Genomic DNA, 22,616 nt, shown 5'->3' with positions numbered 1-22,616 from the left:
TCTCAGAATTTTCCTGAAATTTTCCCAGAACATTCCCAGAATTTTTCCTGAAATTTTCCTCAAATTTTCCCCAGTTTTTCCCCAATTTTCCCCCAAAGTTCCCCCGATTTTCCTCTGGATTTTTCCGGGAATTTTCCCAGCATTTTCCCGAAAATTTGGAGATTGTTCTCAGAATTTTCCGGAAATTTTCTGGAAATTTCCCCCGATTGTTCCCTAAATTTTCTTGGAATTTTCTGGAACTTTTCCCAGATTTTTCCTGGAATTTCCCCAGAATTTTCCCAGAATTTTGGGGATCATTCTCAGAATTTTCCTGTAATTTTCCCAGAATTTTTCCAGAATTTTGGGGAGACTTCTCAGAATTTTCCTGAAATTTTCCCCGGAATTTTCCATAAATTTTAGGGATAGTTCTCAGAATTTTCCTGAAATTTTCCCCGGAATTTTCCCAGAATTTTCCCGAAATTTTCACTGAATTTTCCCGAAATTTTGAGGATAGTTCTCAGAATTTTCCTGAAATTTTCCTGAAATATTCCTGAAATTTTCCCCAGAAAATTCCCGGAATTTTCCCAAAATTTTGGGGATAGTTCTCAGAATTTTCCTGAAATATTCCTGAATTTTTCCTGAAATTTCCCTCAAATTTTCTGGGAATTTTTCCCCAATTTTCCCCCAAAGTTCCCCCGATTTTCCCAGGATTTTTCCGGGAATTTTCCCAGCATTTTCCCAAAATTTGGAGATCGTTCTCAGAATTTCCCTGAAATTTTCCCTGATTGTTCCCCAGATTTTCCTGGAATTTTCTGGAAAATTTCCCAAATTTTTCCTGAATTTTCCCCAGAATTTTCCCAGAATTTTGGGGATAGTTCTCAGAATTTTCCCCAAATTTTCCTGAAATTTTCCCGGAATTTTCCCAGAATTTTGGGGAGAGTTCTCAGAATTTTCTTGAAATTTTCCCCGGAATTTTCCTGGAATTTTCCCAGAATTTTCCCAGAATTTTCACTGAATTTTCCCAAAATTTTGGGGATAGTTCTCAGAATTTTCCTGAAATATTCCTGAATTTTTCCTGAAATTTCAGCCAGAAATTTCCCGGAATTTTCCCAAAATTTTGGGGATAGTTCTCAGAATTTTCCTGAAATATTCCTGAATTTTTCCTGAAATTTCCCTCAAATTTTCCCCGATTTTTCCCCAATTTTCCCCCAAAGTTCCCCCGATTTTCCCCCGGATTTTTCCAGGAATTTTCCCGAAATTTTGGGGAGAGTTCTCAGAATTTTCCTGAAATTTTCTGGAAATTTTCCCTGATTGTTCCCCAGATTTTCCTGGAATTTTCTGGAAATTTTCCCAGATTTTTCCTGGAATTTCCCCTGAATTTTCCCAGAATTTTGGGGAGAGTTCTCAGAATTTTCCCTGAATTTTCCCCAGAATTTTCCCAGAATTTTCCCAGAATTTTGGGGCTAGTTCTCAGAATTTTCCCCAAATTTTCCTGAAATTTTCCCAGAATTTCCCCAAATTTTGGAGATCGTTCTCAGAATGTTCCCAGAATTTTCATGAAATTTTCCCCAATTGTTCCCTAAATATTCTCGGAATTTTCTGGAACTTTTCCCAGATTTTTCTTGGAAATTCCACAGAATTTTCCCAGAATTTTGGGGGTAGTTCTCAGAATTTTCCTGAAATTTTCCCGGAATTTTCCCAGAATTTTCCCAGAATTTTGGGGACTGTTCTCAGAATTTTCCCAGAATTTTCATGAAAATTTCCCAGAATGTTCCCTAAATTTTCTCGGAATTTTCTGGAACTTTTCCCAGATTTTTCCGGGAATTTCCACAGAATTTTCCCAAAATTTTGGGGAGAGTTCTCAGAATTTTCCTGAAATTTTCCCAGAATTTTCACAGAACATTCCCAGAATTTTGGGGGTAGTTCTCAGAATTTTCTGGAATTTTCTCCAGAATTTCTCCAGAATTTTCACAAAATTTGGGGAGAGTTCTCAGAATTTTCCCAGAATTTTCCCAGAATTTTCCCAGAATTTTCCCAGAATTTTCCCAGAATTTTGGGGATCATTCTCAGAATTTTCCTGGAATTTTCCCAGAATTTTGGGGATAGTGCTCAGAATTTTCCTGAAACTTTCCTAAAATATTCCTGAATTTTTCCTGAAATTTTCCTGAAATTTTCCCCGATTTTCCCCCGAATTTCCCCAAATTTTTCTTTAATTTTCCCCAAATTTTCCAAAAATTTTCTGGGAATTTTTCCCTGAAATTTTCCTGGAATTTTCCCAGAAATTTGGGGATCGTTCTCAGAATTTTCCCAGAATTTTCGTGGAAATTTCCCAGAATTTTCCCAGAACATTCCCAGAATTTTGGGGATAGTTCTCAGAATTTTCCCAGAATTTTCCCAGAATTTTGGGGAGAGTTCTCAGAACTTTCCCAGAATTTTCCCAGAACATTCCCAGAAATTTTGGGGAGAGTTCTCAGAATTTTCCTGAAATTTTCCTGAAATATTCCTGAATTTTTCCTGAAATTTTCCCGAAATTTTCCCCGATTTTCCCCCAAATTTCCCCAAATTTTTCCTTAATTTTCCCCAAATTTTCCCAAAATTTTCTGGGAATTTTTCCCTGAAATTTTCCTGGAATTTTCGCAGAATTTTCCCAGAATTTTGGGGATCGTTCTCAGAATTGTCCCCAAATTTTCCTGAAATTTTCCCAGGGTTTTCCCAGAATTTGGGGGATAGTACTCAGAATTGTCCCCAAATTTTCCTGGAATTTTCCCAGAATTTTCCCAGAATTTGGGGGATAGTTCTCCGAATTTTCCCCAAATTTTCCTGGAATTTTCCCAGAATTTTACCGAAATTTTGGGGATCGTTCTCAGAATTTTCCCAGAATTTTCATGAAAATTTCCCAGAATGTTCCCTAAATATTCTTGGAATTTTCTGGAACTTTTCCCAGATTTTTCTTGGAATTTCCCCTGAATTTTCCCAGAATTTTGGGGATAGTTCTCAGAATTTTCCTGGAATTTTCCTGAAATTTTCCCAAAATTTTCCCAGAATTTTGGGGATAGTGCTCAGAATTTTCCTGAAATTTTCCCCGGAATTTTCCCGGAACTTTCCCAGAATGTTCCTGGAATTTTCCCAAAATTTTGGGGATAGTTCTCAGAATTTTCCTGAAATATTCCTGAATTTTTCCTGAAATTTCCCTCAAATTTTCCCCGATTTTCCCCCGCTTTTCCCCCAAATTTCCCCGGATTTTCCCGGGAATTTTCCCAGAATTTTCCCTGATTTTCCCCTGGAATTCTGCCCTCCAGGAGGCTCCGTGGGAGTGGCAGGAGGCGGCGGGGGCGCTGCTGGTGGAGCTGGGCCGGCGCTTCCTGAGCCGCGTGCTGGAGGAGCTGCTGCGGCAATTCCCGCCCGGAATTCTGCCCCAGGCCGGCCTCGTGCGCACCCTGGGCCAGCTGGCCACGGCCAACGGTCAGCGGGAAAATGGGAATTAACTGGGGGAAAAATGGGAATTAACTGGGGGAAAAATGGGGATTAACGGGGGAAAAATGGGAATTAACTGGGAAAAAATGGGAATTAAATCCGGGGAAAAATGGGGATTTATTGGGGGAAAATCCAGGGAAAAATGGGAATTTATTGGGGGAAATCCGGGGAAAAATGGGAATTTATTGGGGGGAAATCCGGGGGAAAATGGGAATTAAATCCGGGGAAAAATGGGAATTTATTGGGGAAAAATGGGGATTAACTGGGAAAAAATCCTGGGAAAAATGGGAATTTATTGGGGGAAAATGGGGATTAACTGGGAAAAAATCCGGGGAAAAATGGGGATTTATTGGGGGAAAATATGGGGGAAAATGGGAATTAACTGGGAAAAATCCGGGGGAAAATGGGAATAAAATCCGGGGGAAAATGGGAATTAACTGGGGAATAATCCGGGGAAAAATGGGGATTAACTGGGGGAAAATCCGGGGAAAAATGGGAATTAAATCCGGGGAAAAATGGGGATTTATTGGGGGAAAATCCAGGGAAAAATGGGAATTTATTGGGGGAAAATCCAGGGGAAAATGGGGATTAACTGGGGGAAAATACGGGGGAAAATGGGAATTTATTGGGGGAAAATCCGGGGAAAAATGGGAATTAACTGGGAAAAAATCCGGGGGAAAATGGGGATTAACTGGGGGAAAATGGGAATTTATTGCGGGAAAATCCAGGGAAAAATGGGGATTAACTGGGGGAAAAATGGGAATTAACTGGGGGAAAATCCGGGGAAAAATGGGAATTAAATCCGGGGAGAAATGGGAATTAACTGGGGGAAAATCCTGGGAAAAATGGGGATTAAATCCGGGGAAAAATGGGGATTTATTGGGGGAAAATCCGGGGAAAAATGGGGATTAACTAGGAAAAAATCCGGGGAAAAATGGGAATTAACTGGGGAAAAATCCGGGGAAAAATGGGAATTTATTGGGGGAAAATCCGGGGAAAAATGGGAATTAAATCCGGGGAAAATGGGAATTTATTGGGGGAAAATCCGGGGAAAAATGGGAATTTATTGCGGGAAAATCCTGGGAAAAATGGGAATCAACTGGGGGAAAATCCGGGGAAAAATGGGAATTAAATCCGGGGAAAAATGGGAATTAACTGGGGGAAAATCCGGGGAAAATGGGAATTTATTGCGGGAAAATCCTGGGAAAAATGGGAATCAACTGGGGGAAAATCCGGGGAAAAATGGGAATTAAATCCGGGGAAAAATGGGAATTAACTGGGGGAAAATCCGGGGAAAATGGGAATTAAATCCGGGGAAAAATGGGAATTAACTGGGAAAAAATCCGTGGGGAAATGGGAATTAACTGGGAAAAAATCCGGGGAAAAATGGGAATTTATTGGGAAAAAATCCAGGGAAAAATGGGAATTTATTGGGGGAAAATCCAGGGGAAAATGGGAATTCAGGTGGGGAAAATCCGGGGAAAAATGGGAATTAAATCCGGGGAAAAATGGGAATTTATTAGGGGATAATCCGGGGGAAAATGGGGATTAACTGGGAGAAAAATGGGAATTAACTGGGGGAAAATCCGGGGAAAATGGGGATTAACTGGGGGAAAATCCGGGGAAAAATGGGAATTTATTGGGGGAAAATCCGGGGGAAATGGGAATTTATTGGGGGAAAATCCGGGGAAAAATGGGAATTTATTGGGGGAAAATCCGGGGAAAAATGGGAATTTATTGGGGGAAAATCCGGGGAAAAATGGGAAAAATTCCTGGAAAATCTGGGACTTTATCTGGGAATTATTCTGGGAATTACAGGGAAAATCTGGAATTATTCTGGGAGTTACGGGAAAATCCTGGGAATTAATCTGGGAATAATTCCTGGAAAATTTGGGAATTAATCCGGGAATTATGGGAAAAATCTGGGAATTAATCCGGGAAAAATTCCTGGAAAATCTGGGAATTAATCCTGGAGTTATGGGAAAAATCTGGGAATTAATCTGGGAAAAATTCCTGGAAAATCTGGGAATTAATCTGGAAATTATTCTGGGAATTACAGGGAAAAATCTGGGAATTAGTCTGGGATTTATGGGAAAAATCTGGGAATTAATACGGGAAAAATTCCTGGAAAATCTGGGAATTAATCTGGGAATTATTCTGGGAATTACAGGGAAAAATCTGGGAATTAATCTGAGAAAAATTCCTGGAAAATCTGGGAATTAATCTGGGAATTATGGGAAAAATCTGGGAAATAATCTGGGAAAAATTCCTGGAAAATTTGGGAATTAATCCGGGAATTATGGGAAAAATCTGGGAATTAATCCGGGAAAAATTCCTGGAAAATCTGGGAATTAATCCTGGAGTTATGGGAAAAATCTGGGAATTAATCTGGGAAAAATTCCTGGAAAATCTGGGAATTAATCTGGGAATTATTCTGGGAATTTTGTGGAAAATCTGGGAATTAATCCAGGAAAAATCTGGGAATTACAGGAAATTTTCAAGGAATTATCTGGGAATTATTCTGGGAATTACAGGGAAAATCTGGGAATTATTCCAGGAAATATTCAGTGAAAATTTGGGAATTAATCCGTGAAAATATGGAAATTAATCTGGGAATTAATCCAGGAATTAATCTGGGAATTATTCTGGGAATAATTCCAGGGAAATCCAAGAAAATCCAGGAATAAATCCAGGAAATCTTGGATTTGGGGCTGGAAATTTGGGATTTGGGGCTGGAAATTTGGGATTTGGGGCTGGAAATTTGGGATTGGGGCTGGAAATTTTTGATTTGGGGTCAGAAATTTGGGATTTGGGGCTGGAAATTTGGGATTTGGGCTGGAAATTTGGGATTGGGGCTGGAAATTTGGGATTGGGGCTGGAAATTTGGGATTGGGGCTGGAAATTTGGGATTTGGGGTTTGAAATTTGGGATTGGGGCTGGAAATTTGGGATTTGGGGTCGGAAATTTGGGATTTGGGGTGGAAATTTGTGATTTGGGGCTGGAAATTTGGGATTGGGGTTGGAAATTTGGGATTTGAGTCTGGAAATTTGGGATTGGGGCTGGAAATTTGGGATTTGGGGCTGGAAATTTGGGATTGGGGCTGGAAATTTGGGATTGGGGCTGGAAATTTGGGATTGGGGCTGGAAATTTGGGATTGGGGCTGGAAATTTGGGATTTGGGGTTGGAAATTTGGGATTGGGGCTGGAAATTTGGGATTTGGGGTCGGAAATTTGGGAGTGGGGGCTGGAAATTTGGGATTGGGGCTGGAAATTTGGGATTGGGGCTGGAAATTTGGGATTGGGGCTGGAAATTTGGAAGTGGGGGCTGGAAATTTGGGATTGGGGCTGGAAATTTGGGATTTGGGGCTGGAAATTTGGGAATTGGGGCTGGAAATTTGGGATTGGGGCTGGAAATTGGGGATTGGGGCTGGAAATTTGGGATTGGGGCTGGAAATTTGGGATTGGGGCTGGAAATTTGGGATTTGGGGCTGGAAATTTGGGATTTGGGGCTGGAAATTTGGGATTGGGGCTGGAAATTTGGGATTTGGGGCTGGAAATTTGGGATTTGGGGCTGGAAATTTGGGATTTGGGGCTGGAAATTTGGGATTGGGGCTGGAAATTTGGGATTTGGGGCTGGAAATTTGGGATTGGGGCTGGAAATTTGGGAATTGGGGCTGGAAATTTGGGATTTGGGGTCGGAAATTTGGGATTTGGGGCTGGAAATTTGGGATTGGGGCTGGAAATTTGGGATTTGGGGTCAGAAATTTGGGATTTGGGGCTGGAAATTTGGGATTTGGGGTCAAAAATTTGGGATTTGGGCTGGAAATTTGGGAATTGGGGCTGAAAATTTGGGATTTGGGTTTGGAAATTTGGGAATTGGGGCTGGAAATTTGGGATTGGGGCTGGAAATTTGGGATTTGGGGTCGGAAATTTGGGATTTGGGGCTGGAAATTTGGGATTGGGGCTGGAAATTTGGGATTGGGGCTGGAAATTTGGGATTGGGGCTGGAAATTTGGGATTTGGGGTTGGAAATTTGGGATTGGGGCTGGAAATTTGGGATTTGGGGCTGGAAATTTGGGATTGGGGCTGGAAATTTGGGATTGGGGCTGGAAATTTGGGATTTGGGGCTGGAAATTTGGGATTTGGGGTCAGAAATTTGGGATTGGGGCTGGAAATTTGGGATTTGGTGTTGGAATTTTGGGATTGGGGCCGGAAATTTGGGATTTGGGGCTGGAAATTTGGATTTGGTGTTGGAAATTTGGGAATTGGGGCTGGAAATTTGGGATTGGGGCTGGAAATTTGGGATTGGGGCTGGAAATTTGGGATTGGGGCTGGAAATTTGGGATTGGGGCTGGAAATTTGGGATTTGGGATTGGAAATTTGGGATTTGGGGTCGGAAATTTGGGATTTGGGATTGGAAATTTGGGATTGGGGTCGGAAATTTGGGATTTGGGGCTGGAAATTTGGGATTGGGGCTGGAAATTTGGGATTGGGGCTGGAAATTTGGGATTTGGGGTCGGAAATTTGGGATTTGGGGCTGGAAATTTGGGATTTGGGGCCGGAAATTTGGGATTGGGGCTGGAAATTTGGGATTGAGGATGGAAATTTGGGATTTGGGGCTGGAAATTTGGGAATTGGGGCTGGAAATTTGGGATTTGGGCCTGGAAATTTGGGATTTGGGTCTGGAAATTTGGGATTGGGGCTGGAAATTTGGGAATTGAGGCTGGAAATTTGGGATTGGGGCTGGAAATTTGGGAATTGGGGCTGGAAATTTGGGAATTGGGGCTGGAAATTTGGGATTGGGGTTGGAAATTTGGGATTTGGAGTTGGAAATTTGGGAATTGGGGCTGGAAATTTGGGTATTGGGGCTGGAAATTTGGGATTTGGGGCTGGAAATTTGGGATTGGGGCTGGAAATTTGGGATTTGGGGTTGGAAATTTGGGATTGGGGCTGGAAATTTGGGATTGGGGCTGGAAATTTGGGATTTGGGGCAGGAAATTTGGGAATTTGGGGCTGGAAATTTGGGATTTGGGCTGGAAATTTGGGATTTGGGTTGGAAATTTGGGATTTGGGGTTGGAAATTTGGGATTGGGGCTGGAAATTTGGGATTTGGGGTTGGAAATTTGGGATTGGGGCTGGAAATTTGGGATTGGGGTTGGAAATTTGGGATTGGGGCTGGAAATTTGGGATTGGGGGCCGGAAATTTGGGATTGGGGGCCGGAAATTTGGGATTTGAGCTGGAAATTTGGGATTGGGGCTGGAAATTTGGGATTTGGGGCTGGAAATTTGGGATTGGGGCTGGAAATTTGGGATTGGGGCTGGAAATTTGGGATTGGGGCTGGAAATTTGGGATTGGGGCTGGAAATTTGGGATTTGGGGCTGGAAATTTGGGATTGGGGGCCGGAAATTTGGGATTGGGGGCCGGAAATTTGGGATTTGAGCTGGAAATTTGGGATTGGGGCTGGAAATTTGGGATTTGGGGTTGGAAATTTGGGAATTGTGGCTGGAAATTTGGGATTTGGGGCTGGAAATTTGGGATTGGGGCTGGAAATTTGGGATTGGGGCTGGAAATTTGGGATTGGGGCTGGAAATTTGGGAATTGGGGCTGGAAATTTGGGATTTGGGGCTGGAAATTTGGGATTGGGGCTGGAAATTTGGGAATTGGGGCTGGAAATTTGGGATTTGGGGCTGGAAATTTGGGATTTGGGGCTGGAAATTTGGGATTTGGGGCTGGAAATTTGGGATTTGGGGCTGGAAATTTGGGATTGGGGCTGGAAATTTGGGATTGGGGCTGGAAATTTGGGATTTGGGGCTGGAAATTTGGGATTGGGGCTGGAAATTTGGGATTTGGGGCTGGAAATTTGGGATTGGGGCTGGAAATTTGGGATTTGGGGTCGGAAATTTGGGATTTGGGGTCAGAAATTTGGGATTTGGGGCTGGAAATTTGGGATTTGGGGCTGGAAATTTGGGAATTTTGGGCTGGAAATTTGGGATTGGGGCTGGAAATTTGGGAATTGGGGCTGGAAATTTGGATTTGAGGCTGGAAATTTGGGATTGGGGCTGGAAATTTGGGATTTGGGGCTGGAAATTTGGGATTTGGGGCTGGAAATTTCGGAATTGGGGTTGGAAATTTGGGAATTGGGGTTGGAAATTTGGGATTTGGGGCTGGAAATTTGGGAATTGGGGCTGGAAATTTGGGATTTGGGGCTGGAAATTTGGGATTTGGGGCTGGAAATTTGGGATTGGGGCTGGAAATTTGGGATTGGGGCTGGAAATTTGGGATTTGGGGCTGGAAATTTGGGATTGGGTCTGGAAATTTGGGAATTGGGGCTGGAAATTTGGGATTGGGGCTGGAAATTTGGGATTGGGGCTGGACATTTGGGATTTGGGGTCGGAAATTTGGGATTGGGGCTGGAAATTTGGGATTTGGGGTCGGAAATTTGGGATTTGGGGTTGGAAATTTGGGATTTGGGGCTGGAAATTTGGGATTTGGGGTTGGAAATTTGGGATTTGGGGCTGGAAATTTGGGATTGGGGCTGGAAATTTGGGATTGGGGCTGGAAATTTGGGATTTGAGGCTGGAAATTTGGGATTGGGGCTGGAAATTTGGGATTGGGGCTGGAAATTTGGGATTGGGGCTGGAAATTTGGGAATTGGTGTTGGAAATTTGGGATTGGGGCTGGAAATTTGGGATTTGGGGTCGGAAATTTGGGATTTGGGGTTGGAAATTTGGGATTTGGGGTCGGAAATTTGGGATTTGGGGCTGGAAATTTGGGATTTGGGGCTGGAAATTTGGGATTTGGGTTTGGAAATTTGGGATTGGGGCTGGAAATTTGGGATTTGGGGCTGGAAATTTGGGATTGGGGCTGGAAATTTGGGATTTGGGGTCGGAAATTTGGGATTTGGGGTTGGAAATTTGGGATTTGGGGCTGGAAATTTGGGATTGGAGCTGGAAATTTGGGATTGGGGCTGGAAATTTGGGATTTGGGGCTGGAAATTTGGGATTGGGGCTGGAAATTTGGGATTTGGGGTCAGAAATTTGGGATTTGGGCTGGAAATTTGGGATTTGGGGCTGGAAATTTGGGATTTGGGGCCGGAAATTTGGGATTGGGGCTGGAAATTTGGGATTTGGGGCTGGAAATTTGGGATTGGGGCTGGAAATTTGGGATTGGGGCTGGAAATTTGGGATTTGGGGTTGGAAATTTGGGATTTGGGGCTGGAAATTTGGGATTCGGGTTGGAAATTTGGGATTTGAGTCTGGAAATTTGGGATTGGGGCTGGAAATTTGGGATTTGGGGTCAGAAATTTGGGATTTGGGGCTGGAAATTTGGGATTGGGGCTGGAAATTTGGGATTTGGGGGTGGAAATTTGGGATTTGGGGTCAGAAATTTGGGATTTGGGGCTGGAAATTTGGAATTGGGGCTGGAAATTTGGGATTGGGGTCGAAAATTTGGGATTTGGAGCTGGAAATTTGGGATTGGGGCTGGAAATTTGGGATTGGGGCTGGAAATTTGGGATTGGGGCTGGAAATTTGGGATTGGGGCTGGAAATTTGGGATTTGGGGCTGGAAATTTGGAATTGGGGCTGGAAATTTGGGATTTGGGGCTGGAAATTTGGGATTGGGGTCGGAAATTTGGGATTGGGGCTGGAAATTTGGGATTGGGGCTGGAAATTTGGGATTTGGGGCTGGAAATTTGGGATTTGGGGCTGGAAATTTGGGATTGGGGCTGGAAATTTGGGATTGGGGCTTGAAATTTGGGATTTGGGCTGGGAATTTGGGATTTGGGGTTGGAAATTTGGGATTTGGGGTCGGAAATTTGGGATTTGGGCTGGAAATTTGGGATTTGGGGCTGGAAATTTGGGATTGGGGCTGGAAATTTGGGATTGGGGCTGGAAATTTGGGATTTGGGGCTGGAAATTTGGGATTGGGGCTGGAAATTTGGGATTTGGGGCTGGAAATTTGGGAATTGTGGTTGGAATTTTGGGATTGGGGCTGGAAATTTGGGATTTGGGGCTGGAAATTTGGGATTTGGGGCTGGAAATTTGGGATTGGGGTTGGAAATTTGGGATTTGGGGCTGGAAATTTGGGATTTGGGGTCAGAAATTTGGGATTTGGGGCTGGAAATTTGGGATTGGGGCTGGAAAATTGGGATTGGGGTTGGAAATTTGGGATTGGGGCTGGAAATTTGGGATTGGGGCTGGAAATTTGGGATTGGGGCTGGAAATTTGGGATTTGGGGCTGGAAATTTGGGAATTGGGACTAGAAATTTGGGATTTGGTGTCGGAAATTTGGGATTGGGGCTGAAAATTTGGGATTTGGGGCTGGAAATTTGGGATTGGGGCTGGAAATTTGGGATTTGGGGCTGGAAATTTGGGATTTGGGGCTGGAAATTTGGGATTTGGGCTGGAAATTTGGGATTTGGGGTCAGAAATTTGGGAATTGGGGTCAGAAATTTGGGAATTGGGGCTGGAAATTTGGGATTTGGGGCTGGAAATTTGGGATTTGGGGCTGGAAATTTGGGAATTGGGGATGGAAATTTGGGAATTTTGGATGGAAATTTGGGATTTGAGGCTGGAAATTTGGGATATGGGGCTGGAAACTTGGGATTGGGGGCTGGAAATTTGGGATTGGGGCTGGAAATTTGGGATTGGGGATGGAAATTTGGGAATTAGGGTCAGAAATTTGGGATTGGGGCTGGAAATTTGGGATTTGGGGCTGGAAATTTGGGATTGGGGCTGGAAATTTGGGATTCTGGCTGGAAATTTGGGATTTGGGTTTGGAAATTTGGGATTTTGGGCTGGAAATTTGGGATTTGGGGCTGGAAATTTGGGATTTGGGGCTGGAAATTTGGGAATTGGGGCTGGAAATTTGGGATTTGGGGCTGGAAATTTGGGATTGGGGCTGGAAATTTGGGATTTGGGGCTGGAAATTTGGGATTGGGGCTGGACATTTGGGAATTGGGGCTGGAAATTTGAGATTTGGGGTTGGAAATTTGGGATTTGGGGCTGGAAATTTGGGATTTGGGGCTGGAAATTTGGGAATTGGGGCTGGAAATTTGGGATTGGGGCTGGAAATTTGGGAATTGGGGCTGGAAATTTGGGAATTTGGGGTCGGAAATTTGGGATTTGGGGTTGGAAATTTGGGATTTGGGGCTGGAAATTTGGGATTGGGTTTAGAAATTTAGGATTGGGGTTGGAAATTTGGGATTGGGGCTGGAAATTTGGGATTTGGGGTTGGAAATTTGGGATTGGGGCTGGAAATTTGGGATTGGGGCTGGAAATTTGGGATTTGGGGCTGGAAATTTGGGATTGGGACTGGAAATTTGGGATTTGGGGCTGGAAATTTGGGATTGGGGTTGGAAATTTGGGATTTGGGGCTGGAAATTTGGGATTTGGGGTTGGAAATTTGGGATTGGGGCTGGAAATTTGGGATTTGGGGTTGGAAATTTGGGATTGGGGCTGGAAATTTGGGATTGGGGCTGGAAATTTGGGATTTGGGGTTGGAAATTTGGGATTTGGGGCTGGAAATTTGGGATTCGGGTTGGAAATTTGGGATTTGAGTCTGGAAATTTGGGATTGGGGCTGGAAATTTGGGATTTGGGGTCAGAAATTTGGGATTTGGGGCTGGAAATTTGGGATTGGGGCTGGAAATTTGGGATTTGGGGGTGGAAATTTGGGATTTGGGGTCAGAAATTTGGGATTTGGGGCTGGAAATTTGGAATTGGGGCTGGAAATTTGGGATTGGGGTCGAAAATTTGGGATTTGGAGCTGGAAATTTGGGATTGGGGCTGGAAATTTGGGATTGGGGCTGGAAATTTGGGATTTGAGTCTGGAAATTTGGGATTTGGGGCTGGAAATTTGGGATTGGGGTTGGAAATTTGGGATTTGGGTTTGGAAATTTGGGATTTGGGGTGGAAATTTGGGATTTTGGGATGGAAATTTGGGATTGGGGCTGGAAATTTGGGATTGGGGCTGGAAATTTGGGATTGGGGCTGGAAATTTGGGATTGGGGCTGGAAATTTGGGATTGGGGCTGGAAATTTGGGATTTGGGGCTGGAAATTTGGAATTGGGGCTGGAAATTTGGGATTTGGGGCTGGAAATTTGGGATTGGGGTCGGAAATTTGGGATTGGGGCTGGAAATTTGGGATTGGGGCTGGAAATTTGGGATTTGGGGCTGGAAATTTGGGATTTGGGGCTGGAAATTTGGGATTGGGGCTGGAAATTTGGGATTGGGGCTTGAAATTTGGGATTTGGGCTGGGAATTTGGGATTTGGGGTTGGAAATTTGGGATTTGGGGTCGGAAATTTGGGATTTGGGCTGGAAATTTGGGATTTGGGGCTGGAAATTTGGGATTGGGGCTGGAAATTTGGGATTGGGGCTGGAAATTTGGGATTTGGGGCTGGAAATTTGGGATTGGGGTCGAAAATTTGGGATTGGGGCTGGAAATTTGGGATTTGGGGCTGGAAATTTGGGAATTGGGGCTGGAAATTTGGGATTGGGGCTGGAAATTTGGGATTGGGGTTGGAAATTTGGGAATTGGGGCTGGAAATTTGGGATTTGGGGCTGGAAATTTGGGATTGGTGGCTGGAAATTTGGGAATTGGGGCTGGAAATTTGGGAATAGGGTCTGGAAATTTGGGATTGGGGCGGGAAATTTGGGATTTGGGGCTGGAAATTTGGGATTTGGGGCTGGAAATTTGGGATTGGGGCTGGAAATTTGGGATTGGGGCTGGAAATTTGGGATTGGGGCTGGAAATTTGGGATTTGGGGTGGAAATTTGGGATTTGGGGCTGGAAATTTTGGATTGGGGCTGGAAATTTGGGGATTGGGGCTGGAAATTTGGGATTGGGGCTGGAAATTTGGGAATTTTGGGGCTGGAAATTTGGGATTTGGGGCTGGAAATTTGGGAATTGGGGCTGGAAATTTGGGATTGGGGCTGGAAATTTGGGATTGGGGCTGGAAATTTGGGATTTGGGGCTGGAAATTTGGGATTTGGGGCTGGAAATTTGGGATTTGGGGCTGGAAATTTGGGATTTGGGGCTGGAAATTTGGGATTGGGGCTGGAAATTTGGGATTGGGGCTGGAAATTTGGGATTGGGGCTGGAAATTTGGGATTTGGGGTCGGAAATTTGGGATTGGGGCTGGAAATTTGGGAATTGGGGCTGGAAATTTGGGATTGGGGCTGGAAATTTGGGATTTGGGGTTGGAAATTTGGGATTTGGGGTTGGAAATTTGGGATTTGGGGCTGGAAATTTGGGATTTGTGTTTGGAATTTTGGGATTTGGGTCTGAAATTCCACATTTTTGACTCTTTTCCTGCTTTTTCCCCCAAATTTTTGGGATGGTTCCCTTCCTGAGCTCCATCCTGGGGACGCTGCTGCCCCTGCTGGGATCGGCCCGGACGGATTCCATGAAATGCACGCTCTGCTATGGTAAAAATTCCCAAAAAAACCTTTGGAAAATTCCCAAAAAATCCCCAGGAAATTAAAAAAAAAAATCCTCCAAGAGCTTCTCAGAAGCTCCAAAAAAATCTCAGGAAAATTCAAGTAAAATGCCCAAAAATGGCAAAAAAATTTCAAAAATATTGTTTAAAAAATCTGTAAAACAATTCAGAAATTCCCCCAAAAAATCCCCTAAAAATCCCAAAAATTCAAAAAAAATAATCCACTAAAATTCCCCAAAAATCCCAAAAAATTTCACAAAAAATCCCTCAAAATTCCAAGAAAATCCCCCAAAAATTCTCCAAAGAATCCAAAAAATTCCCCCAAAATTCCCAGAAAATCTTTTAAAAATTCCCAAAAAATCCCCCCAAAATTCCCAGAAAATCCTCAAAAAATTCCCTCCCTCAAATCCCCAAAAAATCTCATAAAATCCCCCCAAAAATCTCACAAAATTGAAAAAAATCCACAAAAAATTCCCCAAAAAGACCAAAAATTCATCAAAAGTCCCCCAAAAATCCATGAAAAATTCCCCAAAAATCCCCCAAAAAATTACCAAAAAAATTCCCCCCAAGTTCCCACAAAATTTAAAAAAAAATCCACAAAAAAATTCCACAAAAATCCCAAAAAAATTTCTCAAAAATCTCCCAAAAATTTCAAAAAAATTCCCAAAAAATCCCCCAAAATTCCCAGAAAATTCTCAAATATTCCCAAAAAAATCACCCCAAAATTCCCAAAAATTCAAAAAATTCCCCAAAAATCCCCAATAATCCCCCCCAAAAAATTCCACAAAATTCCAAGAAGGCCACCAAGAAATCCAGGAAAATCTCTAAAAAAATTGTCAAAAATCTCCTAAAAAATCTCCAAAATTCCCAGAAAATTCTCCCAAAAATTCCCAGAAAATTCTCCAAAAATTCGCCAAAATCCCCCCCAAAAATTCTCAAAAATCTTTGAAATTCTCCCAAACATTTCCCCAAAAATTCCCACAAAATTTAAAAACAATATACAAAAAAAAATCCCCAAAAATCCTCCCAAAATTCCAAGAAAATCCTCAAAAAATTCCCAGAAAATTCTCAAAAAATTCCCAAAAAATCCACAGAAAATTCCCCCAAAACCCCTAAAAAATTTGCAAAAATCTACAAAAAATTCCCAAAAAATCCCAAGAAAATTCCCAAAAAAATCCTCAAAAAATTCCAAAAAATCCACAAAAATCCCAAGACAATTCCCAAAAAAATCCTCAAAAAATCTCTAAAAATCCCCCAAAATCCCAGAAAATCCCCAAAAATCCTCCCAAAACCCCCAAAAATTCCCAAAAAATTCCCAAAAAATCCTCCCAAACTTCCCAGAAAATCCTCAAAAAATTCCCAGAAAATTCTCAAGAATTCCCAAAAATTCCACAAAAAATTCCCCAAAATGCCGCAGAAAATTTGTCAAAAATCTCCCAAAAATTCCCAAAAAATTCCCCAAAAATCCTCCCAAAATTCCCAGAAAATCCTCAAAAAATTCCCAGAAAATTCTCAAAGAATTCAGAAAAAATCCACAGAAAATTCCCCCAAAACCCCTAAAAAATTTGCAAAAATCTCCAAAAAATTCCCAAAAAATTCCCCAAAAATCCCCCAAAAATTCCCCAAAAAATCCCCCAAAATTCCCAGAATTCCCAAAAATCCCTGGAATATTTCCCCAGCCCTGCAGCGTTTCAGTGAGAGCATCCAGGAGTACCTGGCAATGAAGGAGCAGGCCAACAACCAAAATACCTCAAAAAATCCTTAAAAGTTCCCCAAAAAATCCCCAAAAATTCCCAAAAAATCCCAAAAAAATCCCCAAAAAAATCCCAAAAAATCCCCTTTAAATTCCCACAAAATTCCAGAAAAGTCCACCAAAAAATCCACAAAAATCCCTAAAATATTTGTCAAAAATCACCAAAAAAATCCAAAAAATTCCCAAAAAATCCCAAAAATTCCAAAAAAATCCCCAAAAATTCCCCAAAAAATCCCCAAAAATTCCCAGAATTCCCAAAAATCCCTGGAATGTTTTCCCCCAGCCCTGCAGCGTTTCAGTGAGAGCATCCAGGAGTACCTGGCAGGGAAGGAGCAGGCCAACAACCAAAATACCCCAAAAACATCCTAAAAAAATCCCAAAAAATCCCCAAAAATCCCCAAAAAAATCCCAAAAAATCCCCAAAAATTCCCAAAAAATCCCCACAAAATTCCCACAAAATTCCAGAAAGTCCACCAAAAAAATCCACAAAAATCCCTAAAATATTTGTCAAAAATCACCAAAAAAATCCCAAAAAATCCCAAAAAATCCCAAAAAATTCCCAAAAAATACCCAAAAATTCCCCCAAAAAATCCCCAAAAAATTCCCAGAATTCCCAAAAATCCCTGGAATATTTCCCCCAGCCCTGCAGCGTTTCAGTGGGAGCATCCAGGAGTACCTGGCAGGGAAGGAGCAGGCCAACAACCAAAATACCTCAAAAAAATCCTAAAAAATTCCCCAAAAAATCCTCAAAAATTCCCAAAAAAATCCCCAAAAATTCCCCAAAAATCCCCTTAAAATTCCCACAAAACTCCAAAAAGTCCGCCAAAAAAATCCACAAAAATCCCTAAAATATTTGTCAAAAATCTCTGAAAAAAAATCCCAAAAAATCCCAAAAAAATCCCCAAAAAATCCCAAAAAAATCCCAAAAAATCCCCAAAAATTCCCAAAAAATCCCCTTAAAATTCCCACAAAATTCCAGAAAGTCCACCAAAACATCCACAAAAATCCCTAAAATATTTGTCAAAAATCTCTGAAAAAAAATCCCAAAAAATCCCCAAAAATCCCAAAAAATCCCCCAAAAAATTCCCAAAAAAATCCCCCAAAAATTCCTAAAAAATCCCCTTTAAGTTCTCACAAAATTCCAAAAAGTTCACCAAAAAATCCACAAAAATCCCTAAAATATTTGTCAAAAATCAGCAAAAAAATCCCCCAAAAAATCCCCAAAAAATCCCAAAAAATCCCAAAAATAATTCCCCAAAAAATCCCCCAAAATTCCCAGAATTCCCAAAAATCCCTGGAATATTTCCCCCAGCCCTGCAGCGTTTCAGTGAGAGCATCCAGGAGTACCTGGCAGGGAAGGAGCAGGCCACCAACCAAAATACCCCAAAAAAATCCTCAAAAAATCCCAAAAAATCCCCAAAAATCCCCCAAAAAATCCCAAAAAATCCCCAAAAATTCCCAAAAAATCCCCTCAGAATTCCCACAAAATTCCAAAAAGTTCACCAAAAAATCCACAAAAATCCCAAAAATATTTGTCAAAAATCAGCAAAAAATCCCTCAAAAAATCCCCAAAAAATCCCAAAAAATCCCAAAAATAATTCCCCAAAAAATCCCCCAAAATTCCCAGAATTCCCAAAAATCCCTGGAATGTTTTCCCCCAGCCCTGCAGCGTTTCAGTGAGAGCATCCAGGAGTACCTGGCAGGGAAGGAGCAGGCCGACAACCAAAATACCCAAAAAAAAATCCTAAAAAAATCCCAAAAAATCACAAAAAAATCCCCCAAAAAATCCCAAAAAATCCCCTTAAAATTCCAAAAAATCCCCTTTAAATTCCCACAAAATTTCAAAAAGTCCACCAAAAAATCCACAAAAATCCCAAAAATATTTGTCAAAAATCAGCAAAAAAATCCCCAAAAAAATCCCCAAAAAATCCCAAAAAATCCCAAAAATAATGCCCAAAAAATCCCCAAAAATTCCCAGAATTCCCAAAAATCCCTGGACTATTTCCCCCAGCCCTGCAGCGTTTCAGTGAGAGCATCCAGGAGTACCTGGCAGGGAAGGAGCAGGCCGACAACCAAAATACCCAAAAAAAAATCCTAAAAAAATCCCAAAAAATCACAAAAAAATCCCCCAAAAAATCCAAAAAAATCCCCAAAAATTCCCAAAAAATCCCCTTTAAATTCCCACAAAATTTCAAAAAGTCCACCAAAAAATCCACAAAAATCCCAAAAATATTTGTCAAAAATCAGCAAAAAAATCCCCAAAAAAATCCCCAAAAAGTCCGAAAAAATCCCAAAAAAATCCCAAAAATAATTCCCAAAAAATCCCCTAAAAATTCCCAGAATTCCCAAAAATCCCTGGACTATTTCCCCCAGCCCTGCAGCGTTTCAGTGAGAGCATCCAGGAGTACCTGGCAGGGAAGGAGCAGGCCAACAACCAAAATACCTCAAAAAAATCCCCAAAAAATCCCAAAAAATTCCGAAAAAATCCCCAAAAAATTCCCAAAAAAATTCCCAAAAAATCCCAAGAAATCCCCTTAAAATTCCCACAAAATTCCAGAAAAGTCCACCAAAAAATCCACAAAAATCCCTAAAATATTTGTCAAAAATCACCAAAAAAATAAAAAAAAATTCCCAAAAAATTCCCAAAAATTCCAAAAAAATCCCCAAAAATTCCCCAAAAAATCCCAAAAATTCCCAGAATTCCCAAAAATCTCTGGAATGTTTCCCCCAGCCCTGCAGCGTTTCAGTGAGAGCATCCAGGAGTACCTGGCTGGGAAGGAGCAGGCCAACAACCAAAATACCTCAAAAAATCCTTAAAAATTCCCCAAAAAATCCCCAAAAATTCCCCAAAAAATCCCCAAAAAATTCCTAAAAAATCCCCTTAAAATTCCCACAAAATTCCAAAAAGTCCACCAAAAAATCCACAAAAATCCCTAAAATATTTGTTAAAAATCTCCGAAAATAATCCCAAAAAAATCCCAAAAAACCCCAAAAAAATCCCCCAAAAATCCCAAAAATTCCCAAAAAAATCCTAAAAATTCCCAAAAAATCCCCCCAAAAATTCCAAAAAAATCTCCAAAAATTCCCAAAAAAATCCCAAAAATTCCCCAAAAATCCCCAAAAAAATCCCAAAAAATCCCCAAAAATTCCCAGAATTCCCAAAAATCCCTGGAATATTTCCCCCAGCCCTGCAGCGTTTCAGTGAGAGCATCCAGGAGTACCTGGCAGGGAAGGAGCAGGCCAACAACCAAAATACCCCAAAAAATTCCTAAAAAAATCCCAAAAAATCCCCAAAAATCCCAAAAAAATTCCCAAAAAATCCCCCAAAAATTTCCTAAAAAATCCCCTTAAAATTCCCACAAAATTCCAGAAAAGTCCACCAAAAATCCACAAAAATCCCTAAAATATTTGTCAAAAATCTCCAAAAAAATCCCCAAAAAATCCCCAAAAAATCCCAAAAATTCCCAAAAAATACCCAAAAATTCCCCCCAAAAATCCCAAAAAGTCCCCAAAAAATTCCCAGAATTCCCAAAAATCCCTGGAATATTTCCCCCAGCCCTGCAGCGTTTCAGTGAGAGCATCCTGGAGTACCTGGCTGGGAAGGAGCAGGCCAACAACCAAAATACCCCAAAAAAAATCCCAAAAAATTCCAAAAAATCTCAAAAAATTCCCAAAAAAATCCCCAAAAAATTCCCAAAAAATCCCCTTAAAATTCCTACAAAATTCCAGAAAAGTCCACCAAAAAATCCACAAAAATCCCTAAAATATTTGTCAAAAATCGCCCAAAAAATCCCCAAAAAATCCCCAAAAATTCCCAAAAAATCCCCCCAAAATTCCCAAAAAGTTCCCAAAAATTCCCAGAATTCCCAAAAATCCCTGGACTATTTCCCCCAGCCCTGCAGCGTTTCAGTGAGAGCATCCAGGAGTACCTGGCTGGGAAGGAGCAGGCCAACAACCAAAATACCTCAAAAAATCCCAAAAAATCCCAAAAAAATCTCCAAAAAATCCCCAAAAAATCTCCAAAAATTCCCAAAAAATCCCCCAAAAATTCCCACAAAATTCCAGAAAGTCCCCCAAAAAATCCACAAAAATCCCTAAAATATTTGTCAAAAATCACCAAAAAAATTCCCAAAAAATCCCCAAAAATCCCCCAAAAAATCCCAAAAATAATTCCCAAAAAATCCCCTAAAAATTCCCAGAATTCCCAAAAATCCCTGGAATATTTCCCCCAGCCCTGCAGCGTTTCAGTGAGAGCATCCAGGAGTACCTTGTAGGGAAGGAGCAGGCCAACAACCAAAATACCCCAAAAATATCCTTAAAAAATTCCAAAAAAATCCCCAAAAAATCCCCAAAAAATCCCCAAAAATTCCCAAAAAATCCCAAAAAATTCCCACAAAATTCCAGAAAAGCACTCCAAAAAATCCACAAAAATCACTAAAATATTTGTCAAAAATCTCCAAAAAAATCCCAAAAAATCCCCAAAAATCCCCAAAAAATCCCAAAAATTCCAAAAAAATCCCCAAAAATTCCCCCAAAAATCCCCAAAAATTCCCAGAATTCCCAAAAATCCCTGGAATGTTTTCCCCCAGCCCTGCAGCGTTTCAGTGAGAGCATCCAGGAGTACCTGGCAGGGAAGGAGCAGGCCGACAACCAAAATACCCAAAAAAAATCCTAAAAAAATCCCAAAAAATCACAAAAAAATCCCCCAAAAAATCCCAAAAAATCCCCTTAAAATTCCCAAAAAATCCCCTTTAAATTCCCACAAAATTTCAAAAAGTCCACCAAAAAATCCACAAAAATCCCAAAAATATTTGTCAAAAATCAGCAAAAAAATCCCCAAAAAAATCCCCAAAAAATCCCAAAAAATCCCAAAAATAATGCCCAAAAAATCCCCAAAAATTCCCAGAATTCCCAAAAATCCCTGGAATGTTTTCCCCCAGCCCTGCAGCGTTTCAGTGAGAGCATCCAGGAGTACCTGGCAGGGAAGGAGCAGACCAACAACCAAAATACCTCAAAAAATCCTAAAAAATCCTCTAAAAATCCCGAAAAAATCGCCAAAAAAATCCCAAAAAATTCCCAAAAATTCCCAGAATTCCCAAAAATCCCTGGAATATTTCCCCCAGCCCTGCAGCGTTTCAGTGAGAGCATCCAGGAGTACCTGGCAGGGAAGGAGCAGGCCCCCGACCCCACCATCCGCGGGGACGCCTTCGCGCCCGAGCTCGGAGCCGCCTTCGACCTCCTGAGCCTGCAGTGGCTGCAGAGCAGGGAGGGCAAGGTGGGAACGGGGTTGGGATTGGGATTTGGGGTTTTTGGGGTTTGGGGTTTGGGGTTTGGGGTGTTTGGGATTTGGGATTTGGGGTTTGGGGTTTGGGGTTTGGGGTTTGGTGTTTGGGGTTTGGGGTTGGGGCTCAGGGCTCGGAGCCACCTTCGACCTCCTGAGCCTGCAGTGGCTGCACAGCAGGGAGGGCAAGGTGGGAACGGGGTTGGGATTGGGATTTGGGGTTTGGGGTTTGGGAGGTTTGGGGTTTGGGGTTTGGGTTTGGGGTTTGGGATTTGGGGTTTGGGGTTTGGGGTTTGGGGTTTGGGGTTTGGGGTTTGGGATCAGGGCTCGGAGCCGCCTTCGACCTCCTGAGCCTGCAGTGGCTGCAGAGCAGGGAGGGCAAGGTGGGAACAGGGTTGGGATTGGGATTTGGGGTTTATGGGATTTGGGATTTCTGAGATTTGGGGTTTGGGGTTTGGGGTTTGGGGCTGGGAGCCGCCTTTGAAATCCTGAGCCTGCAGTGGCTGCAGAGCTGGGAGGGCAAGGTGGGAACAGGGTTGGGATTGGGATTTGGGGTTTATGGGATTTGGGATTTCTGAGATTTGGGTTTGGGGTTTGGGGTCTGGGATTTGGGGTTTGGGGTATTTGGGGTTTGGGATTTCTGGGGTTTGGGGGTTTGGGGTTTGGGGTTTGGGATCAGGGCTGGGAGC

At 42.1% G+C, this 22,616-nt stretch overlaps 1 protein-coding gene across 1 annotated transcript; it reads left to right on the top strand.

Moving 5' to 3' along the window:
- Positions 1-3,278: 3,278 nt before the first annotated feature.
- On the top strand, positions 3,279-21,921 carry LOC132323043 (maestro heat-like repeat-containing protein family member 1; the record flags this gene model as incomplete). The annotated part of the gene is made up of 3 exons (XM_059837824.1): positions 3,279-3,441; positions 14,784-14,882; positions 21,770-21,921. Coding segments are annotated over 3 exons (414 nt in total), but the record flags the coding sequence as incomplete, so codon positions are not given.
- Between the last annotated feature and the right edge of the window lie 695 nt (positions 21,922-22,616).

This window comes from Haemorhous mexicanus, unplaced genomic scaffold, assembly GCF_027477595.1.
Source record: "Haemorhous mexicanus isolate bHaeMex1 unplaced genomic scaffold, bHaeMex1.pri scaffold_265_ctg1, whole genome shotgun sequence".
In the NCBI taxonomy this organism is placed as follows: domain Eukaryota; kingdom Metazoa; phylum Chordata; class Aves; order Passeriformes; family Fringillidae; genus Haemorhous; species Haemorhous mexicanus.
Note: the sequence above shows the minus strand (reverse complement) of the source record. Positions and strands in the feature narration are given on the sequence as shown.